Source organism: Trichomycterus rosablanca, chromosome 12 (genome assembly GCF_030014385.1).
Source record: "Trichomycterus rosablanca isolate fTriRos1 chromosome 12, fTriRos1.hap1, whole genome shotgun sequence".
NCBI classification, from domain to species: domain Eukaryota; kingdom Metazoa; phylum Chordata; class Actinopteri; order Siluriformes; family Trichomycteridae; genus Trichomycterus; species Trichomycterus rosablanca.
In genome coordinates, this window is record NC_085999.1 from 9,648,538 (window position 1) to 9,660,996 (window position 12,459).

The following is a 12,459-nucleotide window of genomic DNA, read 5'->3' on the forward strand; positions in this document are numbered from 1 at the left end:
ATGTTTAAAACAAACTGAGCTTTGCATCACTAAACTTCCTGACCTGCATGAATATTCTTCATGTGAGCAACAGAGCACAACTTTAAACTGCACAGCACCTTAAATAAAGGATTTAAAACTAGAATGTGAGCTACACAGAATCAACTTTTAAGGACATAATGGCTGTAGAACATAATAGTCTATGTTGGCAAGAGGAGAAAGGACCAAGAGACAAATACGTAAACAAGCACATACAGGGGGGTAAAGAGGGGGTTCATCTTCTGGGAGGGATCGTTCTGACATATCAGTACTGACATTTTTATGAAGGACCTGCCAACTGTACAGTCTGCGGATAATTTAACACACAGACACACACACACACACACACACACACACACACACACAGGTCGAGTGCTTCATCACTTCACACTACTAAGCAGTTCAGACTCCAAATCCAGCTCTTTATGGGAATAAAGAGGGAAGACATTCCAGCTGGGTCCTTTTAAGTCACACACATATACACACACAACATATATATACACACACACAACATACACACACACACACATACACACACTCTTTATCCAAGGTCTTAACAAGGGCAGTTAAAAGTTAACCTCCTTCCTTTTGTGTTGAATTAACGTTCATGTTAGGAGTATATACACAAAATCTCTCTCCAGCCTAGCGTTTCCTTTCGATCATAAGGTCTGCTGCAGGCACTGCCATTTATGCCCCAGTATAATTAAAAAAGCGATAATGTGGATTGGTGCATGACTCTCAGTGCACGATACGGATCTCTATATGAACCTACTTGTTTCTTCATGCCTCTTGATGCATGTTCAGGTACGCAGATCCACAAAGTTGAATCAGTTCATCTGGACACAAAGCTTGGTATCTCCGCACGAAGCTTTGTGTCCAGATGAACTGATTCAACTTTGTGGATACCAGATAAGTGTACCTAATAAAATGCTCAGTAGGTGTTCTTCTCTAATAAGAACACAATCTTCTCCCAGCTCTGTGCTTTTGGGAAGTAGCTACATCTCAGCCAAAAAAACTAAATAAAACCTGCTTCCTCCTGTTCGGCAGTCACCGAATCCACTCACCTGATACAAAGGCCACTTTATCTTTCAGCACATGCAGCACGTCGGACGCTTTAATTCCTTCACTTCTGTAAGACCCTGTACAGGAGAAACAGAAGAGAGAGACTTTCATCTATAAACTTATTACCGGATTATTGCATTACACCAGAGGAGCGCGCGCACACACACACACACACACACACACACACACACACATTCTCAACACTCAACACTTCCTCAATCTAGCATACACTCAAATATAATCATAAATTAGTTTTATTTAATTACTTTTACCAATGATGTTCAAGGTCAAGTTTAAGAGGCTTTTTTGTCATTGCATATATACAACTATCTATATACAAGGACCATGGTGCACCACATAATACAATATATACAGTGCAAACAAATCAGCTCCACCATATAGAAACACTTTGTAGTTCTACAATTACTGACTGTAGTCCATCTGTTTCTCTACATACTTTGTTAGCCCCCTTTCATGCTGTTCTTCAATGGTCAGGAACCCCCAGGACCACTACTGTACAGAGCAGGTATTATTTAGGTGTTGGATCATTCTCAGCACTGCAGTGACACTGACATGGTGATGGTGTGTTAGTGTGTGTTGTGCTGGTATGAGTGGATCAGACACAGCAGCGCTGCTGGAGTTTTTAAATACTGTGTCCACTCACTGTCCACTCTATTAGACATTTCTACCTAGTTGATCCTCCTTGTAGATGTAAAGTCAGAGACGATCGCTCATCTATTGCTGCTGTTTGAGCTGGTCATCTTCTAGACCTTCACCAGTGGTCACAGGACGCTGCCCATGGGGCGCTGTTGGCTGGATGTTTTTGGTTGGTGGACTATTCTCAGTCCAGCAGTGACAGTGAGGTGTTTAAAAACTCCAGCAGCGCTGCTGTGTCTGATCCACTCATACCAGCACAACACACACTAACACACCACCACCATGTCAGTGTCACTGCAGTGCTGAGAATGACCTACCACACAAATAATACCTGCTCTGTGGTGGTCCTGGGAGAGTCCTGACCATTGAAGAACAGGGTGAAAGGAGCTAACAAAGCATGCAAATAAACAGATGGACTACAGTCAGTACAGTGAGTGTAGAAACAAGGAGATGGTTTTAATGTTATGCCTGGTTGGTGTATATTGTTGTAGGGAACTCAGTACAGTATGGTTTAACATGATAGCAGGTGGCAAATCAGTGCAATACAAATGATATTAAACAGGATTCAAAATCAGCTGATTTTTAATTGACCATATGCTTTTCAGTCCAGTTTAACTCATATTAGTACACATTAGAACATCAATAATAATCATTACACAATAACAGCCTCTCTCACATTCACACACACATGTTCACTTAATCATTCTCTCAAATTCATGCTGGTTTCAAGTTCATTACGTCTCAAAACCTCGTTACGAAAGATTCCCAAAGTGGTGCTGGTAAAAGATGTCATACACACTTCACTAAATTAAGCAATTCAAAAACACTTCTTACTAAGTGACTCCCTAAAGAGGCTGAATCTTCCTGTCCTCAGTGTTAAAGTCATGTTTCTGGCCTCCACCCAGCTCCTTATTAGAGTTAAAGTCATGTAACCGGCCTCCAGCTTATTAAAGATGAGAAACACTCAGGCAGCTCACTAACAAATGAGTCCATTAAAGAAAAATGCTGCATGCTTTTAATAGGTTAGACAAGACGTTAAGCATAAAACATACTTCATCACATGCAGGAAATGATTATTCAGTATATTCGCACAGGGAGTGGGTAATAATACAAATCTGTAGATGATTATACAGGATTACATGAATGAGAGCAGCTGTGATTTCGTATAACCAGTTAAACATGCTGGATACAAAATGTGGTGATTAAAGGAGAAGTGAGTTATCAGACCATCTAGCCAATCTATACTGTGTTCAATTAATAAGTGCTAAATGCTGGGGCTGCCAAGGTTACTGTAAACCTATAGTGAATATATACCTACGCTGTATAACAAAAAGTATTTGGACACCTGATCATGAGCTTGTTGCTAAAGAAAGTGATCTTTTTAGCTTTAACAACAGCCACTTCTCTGAGAAGGCTTCTCACAAGACATTGAAGTATAAGGCAGTTGTAGCCTAGTAGTTAAGGTACTGGACTAGTAATCAAAAGGCCGCAGGCTTAAGCCCCAGGTTGCCCCTATTGTGCCCGTTAGCAAGGCCCTTAACCCTCAATTGCTCAGACGATATACTGTCACAGTATTGTAAGTCACTTTGGATAAAAGTGTCTGCTAAATGCTGAAAATGTAAATTTAAATATGTGGGAATTTGTGCCCATTCGGTCAAAAGAGCATTCGTATGGCTGGGCGCTGATGTTGGTCAAGAAAGTCTGAGGTCAATTGATGCTCCAGTTCATTCCAACGTTGTTCAATGGGGCTGAGGTCAGGGCTCTATGTAGGTCTATTCATGTCTTTATATGCTTTGCTTTGTGCACAGGGGCACAGTCATGCTGGAACATGAAAGTGCCTTCCCTAAACTGTTTCTGCAGGGTTAAAAGCATATAATATCATTTATATAATTTATTTATTACACCCGTTAGCAATTGTTGTGGCTGAAACACAAATTCAAAAATAGATGGGGTGTTCCAATACTTTCTTACTAAAAGTACTGGGGGAAAAGTGTAAATGTTTGCTGCTATTTAAAACCCACTAAAATGTATGTATTTATTTATTAGGATTTTAACGTCATGTTTTACACATTTTGGTTACATTCATGACAGGAACGGTAATTACTAGTTACACAAGGTTCATCAGTTCAAGTCTTTAATGTCAAACACAGTCACAGACAATTTTGTATATCCAATTCATCTCAAATGCATGTCTTTGGACTGTGGGAGGAAACCGGAGCTCCCAGAGGAAACCCACACAGACATGAGGAGAACATGCAAACTCCACACAGAAAGGACTAGGACCTCTCCACCTGGAAATCAAACCCAGGACCTTCTTACTGTGAGGCAACAGTGCTACCCACTGAGCCACAGTGTTACCCTCCATTAAAATGGATAATATTTACTATACTACCAGTGGTGATAATGGAGTCCTTTGTTTGGCTAAAATCCTAATGTGGCAAAATCACTGTAACTGGTAATTCTTTATAGACTGCAAAAAGGGGAAAAATACAGTTGATGTCAAGAAACACATGAATATATAAAATATTTAAAAGAAACACAGGATATAAAGGAAACAATACACCAAAAAGACGGGAGAAAAGATAAGATATTATTAAGACAGAGATAAACAGGGTGAGACATATGACCTTCCCCTAATCCTAGTTAAAAGCTCTCTTCATCCCGAGCAGCTCCTTCAGGCAATAATCTACAGCCTTGTGTCCTGATGAAAAACATGGGATAATATCTGGAAAAAGAGGGATTGCTGGGTCACTTTAAAGCCTGTATATACAGATACAGATCACTACCTTCACCAGTAAGAGCAGATGTATACGACATACATAAACATGCACATGAGTTACTGAGGTTTGTGAATGATTTTATTTACAATAAAAGACTACCAAAGCACTTGATATAAAAATGACAGATGAGCAAGTGTGAGCGAGAATGCACTGTGAAGACGAGAACATAGACCAGTAAACTAAAACCTAAACAGATCTGTATCTTCAGTCAGCGAGGAGGGAGTAAAGATGTGGTTTTTTTCTCAGTAAAACCCAAGGTCACAGACTCAATCTGTGCCATATGTATTCACTACAAGCTGTAATTAATGGATACTAATAATAGAGTCTAATAATAAAGAGACCAAAAACAAAAAGCCAAGTGCTGCATTACTGTTACATTTCACTGAGCTGATATGTTTTAAATAAATATTTGTTTATGTCTCAGGATTTAAATGTCATGTTTTTTTTTACAATTTGATTACGATTTGATTCATTTTCATTATTCCTGGACAGAACTGTGGAAAGTCTGGTTTTACTAGAAAGCACTGGGTGCAGGAATACACCGGACAGGATGCCACTTCATTGCAGGGTGAATATATCATCCATTTATATTTACATTTACGGCATTTAGCAGAAGCTCTTATCCAGAGCGACTTACAGAAGTGCTTCCACAGTAAACATTTCCCTACTCTAGTTTAAGCAAACAACAGTTTTTTTTAAAGAATAAAATGCTATAGAAGGTTAGTAAGTGCATGCTAGTGCTCAGCCCTAATGGTCAGTAAAGAGGTGAGCCTTTAATTGTCTTTTGAAGATGAATGTTCAAACAGACAGGAGAAGTTCATTCCACCACTTACGGAAGTGCTTCCACAGTAATCATTTCCCTACTCTAGTTTAAGCAAACAACAGGTTTTTTAAAAATAAGATGCTATAGAAGTTTCGTTAGTGCATGTTAGTTCTCAGCCCAAGTGTTTAGTAAAGAAATTAATCTTTAATCGTCTTTTGAAGACGATAAGAGACTCAGATGTTCGAACATACAGGGGAAGTTCGTTCCACCACTTGGGTGCTAGTACAGAAATGAAACTTCATGCTTGTCTTCCTTAAGTTCTGGGTGGAGGATTAAGATGAGTGAAACTAGTGGCTCGGAGTTTGCGTGGTACAGAGCGGGTGTGATAAGTTCTCTAAGGTAACTTGGGGCAGGTCCATTTTTTGGCCTTGTAGTCAAGCATTGTTGTTTTAAACTGAATGTGAGCAGCTGCAGGAAGCCAGTGAAGAGCCAAAATATGAAAAAGAAAAGAATATGGTGTCAACATTTTACACCATATTCATACATTAGAACTACATGCACATCTCATACACACCTGTGCACTTACATGACACAAGCTGATACTTCTGTTCTGATTTGTAGTATTAGATATGAACATTGCGTCAGGTAATTAATCTACTTTTTCTCATAGCTGTTCTGTATTTGGGACTTTATTCATTGTAATACAAAATCATTTTAGCTTTTTGGTGTCACTTTAAACATCATATGAGGATCTTTTAGATCTCTCACCAATCAACAATGGTGAACAGTGTAAATGTCCCTTTTTTCTTCAACCAAATGTATTCTGGATCTGCTAAATATGTTATGTATTTTAATAAAATACATTATTTAATACATTTAGGATACATAATCACCTCAACTTGTGCACATTTATTGTTGCATACACACATCTACACACACAAACACACAAAAAGAACCAGCAGAAACATAAAACCCAGTACCCCAGATTCTTCTCCGTTGTCAAGGGGACTGTTACCCCTAGCAACACATTTACAAGAGAAACGGGGTTAAGCCCCTTCCAACTGTGAAAAACATCTTAGCTATGCTCTGCTTACACACACACACACACACACATACAATGGATTTAAAAATCTACACACCCGTGTTACAATGAGACCAAGATGAATCATTTCAGAACTTTATTCACCTTTAATGTGACCTATAATCTGTATAATTCAATTAGGGAAGAAGGGAATAAAATAAAAGAACTACAATGATGTGGTTGCATAAATATGAACACCCTTAAACTAATACTTTGCTGAAGCACCTATTGATTTTGTGACAGCATTCAGTCTTTTTGGGTAGGAGTCTGTCAGCATGACACGTCCTGACATGGCAATCTTTAGACCCACTCTTCCTTTCAAAAGCGCCCCAAATCTGTCCAATCTTGTCAGATTGTGACAGTATCTCCTGTGCACAGCCCTCTTCAGGTCTCCCCACAGATGTTCTAAAGGATTCAGGTCTAGGCTCTGGCTGGGCCATTCCAAATTGTTAATCTACTTCTGGTGAAGCCATTCTTTGGTTGATGTGGAGGTATGCTTTGGGTTGTTGTTGTGATGAAAGGTGAAATTCATCTTCATCTGAAGGTTTTGTGCCAAAATTTACTGATAGTTGAAGCTGTTTATAATCCATCTTTACTAAAGCCACGGTTCCAGCAGAAGAAAAAGAGACCAAAAGCAAAACGCTGCCACCACCATGCTTCACTGTGGGTATGGTGTTCTTTTGGTGATGTGCAGTGTTGTTTTTCTGCCAAACATATCTTTAGGAATTATGAGCAAATGTTCAACCTTGGGCTCATCTGACCATAAAATTTCCCACATACCTTTGGCAAAATAGCCGGGCTTAGATGTTTTTTTTAGCAGGACCTTAGCCCACGGCCCAGACACATGAAGAATATGGGAGACTGTTGTCAAGTGTACATAACCAGTACTTGCAAGAAATTCCTGCAGCTCCTTGAACATTGTTGTAGGTCTCTTGGCAGCCTCTAGACCAGTTTACCTAATGTCTTTTCATTAATTTTGAAGGGACGTTCAGTTCTTGGTAATGTCCATGCTGTGCCATATTATTCCACCTGTTTTCACTGTGTTCTATGGTATATGTAATGAAAATGTTTTTGTACTCTTCTAATGACTGATACCGTTTAACAATGAGATCCCTTTGATACTTTGTAAGCTCTTTACAGATCGTGGCTTTTGCTGTAGGATGCAATTAAGTAAATGTCAGGAATATCCTGCTAGAAGAGCTGAACATTATATGGCATTAATAGGAGTCACTTTAATTGATTGCAGGTACTGACTACTATTTAACACGAATTTGAATGTAATGTGATATATAGCAAATGTAACATATCCTGTTGCTTGTAGAAAGTAAAATTCTCTGGCTTCACATTGCTCATCTTGCATCATAATTCGAAGCATCTGGGTCTTTAAGACTGTGCAAATCCTCTAAACCACATCTCTTTGAGCCCCAACTAAATGCAGCCATACATTTCCGTGTACAGTCAAAAGTGACTGGAGCATCTGCAGCATCTTAGCATGGCTCAGTGACCACATTTTCAAGGCCCTATATGTCAGGAAATGTATTTCTCAAATGTGTGGCTAGAAATATAAAAAAAAATACAATTATTTTCCAATAATTATTCATGGTTCATTTCTATCAGAAGTTCTCTGTTATATAATTGACCGTCTGTGTTACATGCTTTATTAAATAAGTCAATATTTCCTATTAGGCTGATCTTATTCCTCTTATACCAGTAATAATCTTCCGGAAAATCTTTAATGGACTGGCCTTCTACCAGCACTACGTTTTTAATTTGATCCAACTCAACCAGTGTATTCTATGCGCCACACTTGGCATCACATGCTGATGATCCACTGTGACCCTGTTACATATGTGATGTTGTACACAGTCACTATCTTTTACATTGAATTTTTAAATACACTACACTGTTTTAAAGCAATTGCACCTGAGTCATGTAAACATTTTATTATGTGATAAGATTAGATCTACATTTTGCTATAGTACCAATGTGCAAATCCAATACCACACATTTTAACCTTGGTCTTATTCAGTTTGGAAAGCATAAAATGACAGCAGACTTTGCATTGAGAAACATACAAAACAACAGCAATAAGAACCTAACAGAGCAAAGAATCAGTATGTTAGAAAAAGACACAATCAAAAGTAGAACAAAATGACACCGAATAATTTTTCTGATGAAAAAGACCTGAACCTGAACTAAAAAAAGAAACTATGCTACATTTGTAAATGTCACTGCCTACAGCCGTAGAGATAATGAGAAAAATATGAACATTGATTTCCTCAGGCAAAAAGTAAAAAGCACGGCATTATAAAGATGTTAAACATCATAAATGTTACCATAGCAACCACCATATGGGATTGGTCCAGCACTACTTTAAAACACTGGATGCAAAGCAAGAAATACACCTGGACTGAGTGGCAAATATGGCAAACCTTAATTATTAACAATGACAAGTGCTCATATTGTTTATTAGTAAGATAACATCTTTCTAACATTCCTATTTCCATTTCTAACTTATGGAAAGATCAAACCTTGTGAAGGAAACATTACTCCAGTATTTTTCATGTCCATCTTGCAAAAAGGGGGTTATAGTGTGTTGTCTCTACATATCACTTACCCCTACACTAACGCCCAAACACAGAATATACTCATGAGATGGTATGAGTATGAGAATCAACACCATGATATCCTAAAAAGATTGAATCTGAAAGGTTTTCCATTTATTTCTAATAATATATTTTATATTGACGCATAAGACTTTGACTAACACAATGTAAAAGTACAGCAATATGACAATACTGGGTCAACATCAATATCAACTAATATCAGGAGAGCTTTGATTATAAAAATATTGGTACATCATTGTCATATACATTTTATGCATGAATGCAAGTGGGTCAATCAGTGCATTCTGAAAGTGGGTGATGGGTAATTATTTGATAGGCCTAATTCACAGCAGGACACTTATGCATTCTTTCTTTTTGATAAGACATTTAATTATGATTGAATAATCAACCATCTGCACCTGCTAATCACTAAATAATTACAGGTCTCATTGGGGCTGTGGTGTGCCGCTAGCTGGCATCAGAAAGATGCCAGGATTTGTGCCAAAAGACCAAGATAACAAGATAGTGTCTGGTCTCAGAAAAGGGTGTGCACATTGAACTAATTCTGTAATCCTGAAAGCATAGGCGGTATATGAAGGAAATGGATAGTAAATTAGGAGAGGTGATGGTAGCAGCTGGGCTGACAGCTCTTTAGATGAGATGAAATGTATGCAAATGAAAGATCATAATGAATTTCAGGCATGAAATAGATATCAAGCAGGGATTTCCCTCAGGCATATATGCAAACTACAGAATGGCCAGTACAGCATAACACAGACTCAACAACAAAGAAGGAAAATATGAGATGAATGGCTTATAATAATCTGCATCTATTGTACAATTACCATCCTATTACAGAATAATATAATATTCTATCAACTTTTTTATTATTACAGATTCTTTTTATTGCCTATAAAACACGTCCCAACAGCAATAAGAACTTAACAGAGCAAAAATCATCAATATGTTAGAAAAAGACAAGATCTATATTTGTAAATGTCACTGCTGTAGAGATATAGAAGGCTATAGATGTAAAGAGTAAAAGCAGCTTGAACACAGCATTTTAAAGCTGTTAAACATTAACCACCAAAGAAAAGAGGTTTAGATTACTGATTATAACATTTATTAAGCAAAATTATAATTTATAATGCACTTATCTAGCCAGAGTAATGGGATTGGTCCAGTACTACTTTAAAACAATGAACGCAAAGCAAGAAATACACCCTGGACTGAGTGGCAAATCAGTGAAAACATAAGAAATGTTGTGTTTCTACTAATATCAGTTAAATAAAGATTCAAGAGAATTAAAAAATCACAGATTCTTCTTTTTATTGCACTTAAATGATCAATCCAACTTTTTTGGTAATAGGGTTTGTACATATAGAATAGTTTATGTAACCACTAATACAGAATAGTTTATGCAACCACCAATTTCTTTTACTGTATATAGAATCCCATATTGTATTGAACAGCTTTTCTAAAAAATAATGAAGCACATAATAAAGCACAGCTTGTATGGATAAAAACAATTCAGAGAGACAGTACTAGGAGGGGTAAATGAGAGAAAGAAATCAATTTGCCACAAAGAGGACAAGCATTGCCTGCAGCTACCATTTTTAACATCAGCACAACAACATCACTAGAGGATTTAATCACAATGCAGCACATTTGTATACTAAAACAATGTCATTATAGAAGTACATACACTGCTACTATATCTTACAGTAATTCTTATTATGCTGACTTGTATACACAGTCAGTCATGATCTGTAAAGATTCCTTGAGCTACAAATGTCTTCCATATGTTTGAATGATGGAGCATTGACATTGACATGGTGGTGGTGTGTTAGTGTGTGTTGTGCTGGTATGAGTGGATAAGACACAACAATGCTGATGGAGTTTTTAAACACCTCACTGTCACTGCTGGACTGAAAATAGTCCACCAACCAAAAATATATCCAGCCAACAGTGACCACTGATGAAGGTCTAGAAGATGACCAACTCAAACAGCAGCAATAGATAAAGATCGTCTCTGACTTTACATCTACGAGGTGGATCTACTAGGTTGTCTAATAGAGTAGACAGTGAGTGGACACAGTATTTAGTAACTCCAGCAGCGCTGCTGTGTCTGATCCACTCATACCAGCACAACACACACACTAACACACCACCACCATGTCACTGTCACTGCAGTGCTGAGAATGACCCACCACCTAAATAATACCTGCTCTGTGGTAGTTCTGTGGGGGTCCTGACCATTGAAGAACAGGGTGAAATCAGGCTAAAAATGTATGTAGGGAAATATACGGACTACAGTCAGTGATTGTAGAACTACAAAGTGCTTCTATATGGTAGGTGGAGCTGATAAAATGGACAGTGAGTGTAGAAACAAAGGTGGTTTTAATGTTATTTGGTAAAATTTTTAATAGCAAATGACGGACAGGTAGAGATAATGACACAGTTTGTCTGCCTACTTTCTGGTATATATGGAAGCATTTGTTATTGTAAAAGCTGTATAATTTTTCTCTGTAGAACATTAACACAAGTTGTAGCAGTAAGATCAATGGCGACGTGTCTCTGCACCTGTGAGCGTGCTGAAGGCTTTTATTTCCCCTCAGTGAGACGTGAATTATGACTGATAAACACCACAGAGCACTTGCCTGCTCATTTCCCAGTCTCTTGGTAACAATATGAATGATTCACACTTAAACAGATTCAGGCATAGCGCTACCCACTTTCACTCCGTGACTAAACCATTCACATGATCCTCCTCTATTCTAAATTCTACATGAACAGCTTCTCATGTAGTTGCACTATGAACAGCATCTGTGACTGTAAAGTTGGATATCTAAGAGGTGCATTTTTAAAAAGCAGCTCAAAATACATTACTGAATACATGCCAGCTTTGAGTATTTTATTTTACTCTAAATCCTTAGAGCAAATAGAGGAAATGTAAACAAGCTTGCTGGTAATTCATTGCAATTTGCATCCAAACTGAGATGCATCTATATTAACCAAAAAAGTGATACATACACCGATCAGCCATAACATTAAAACCACCTCCTTGTTTCTGCTCTTACTGTCCATTTGATCAGATCCACTTACCATATAGAAACACTTTGTAGTTCTACAATTACTGACTGTAGTCCATCTGTCTCTCTACATACTTTGTTAGCCCCCTTTCACGCTGTTCTTTAATGGTCAGGACCCCCACAGGACCACCACAGAGCAGGTATTATTTAGGTGGTGGGTCATTCTCAGCACTGCAGTGACAATGACATGGTGGTGGTGTGTTAGTGTGTGTTGTGCTGGTATGAGTGGATAAGACACAGCAGCGTTGCTGGAGTTCACTGTCCACTCTATTAAACACTCCTTCCTAGTTGGTCCACCTTGTAGATGTAAAGTCAGAGACGATCGCTCATCTATTGCTGCTGTTTGAGTTGGTCATCTTCTAGACCTTCATCAGTGGTCACAAGATGTTGCCAACAGGGC

The 12,459-nt window shown here is 38.1% G+C and overlaps 1 protein-coding gene across 2 annotated transcripts in view; it reads right to left on the reverse strand.

Annotated features, from left to right (window-relative positions):
- kalrna (kalirin RhoGEF kinase a) overlaps nt 1-12,459 on the reverse strand; it is a 192,004-nt gene that overhangs the window by 113,821 nt on the left and 65,724 nt on the right. For both annotated transcript variants that reach the window (XM_063006545.1, XM_063006544.1), the window contains exon 2: nt 1,083-1,157. In XM_063006545.1, coding sequence (XP_062862615.1) covers nt 1,083-1,157 — 75 coding nt within the window. The remainder of the gene's footprint in view (nt 1-1,082; nt 1,158-12,459) is intronic.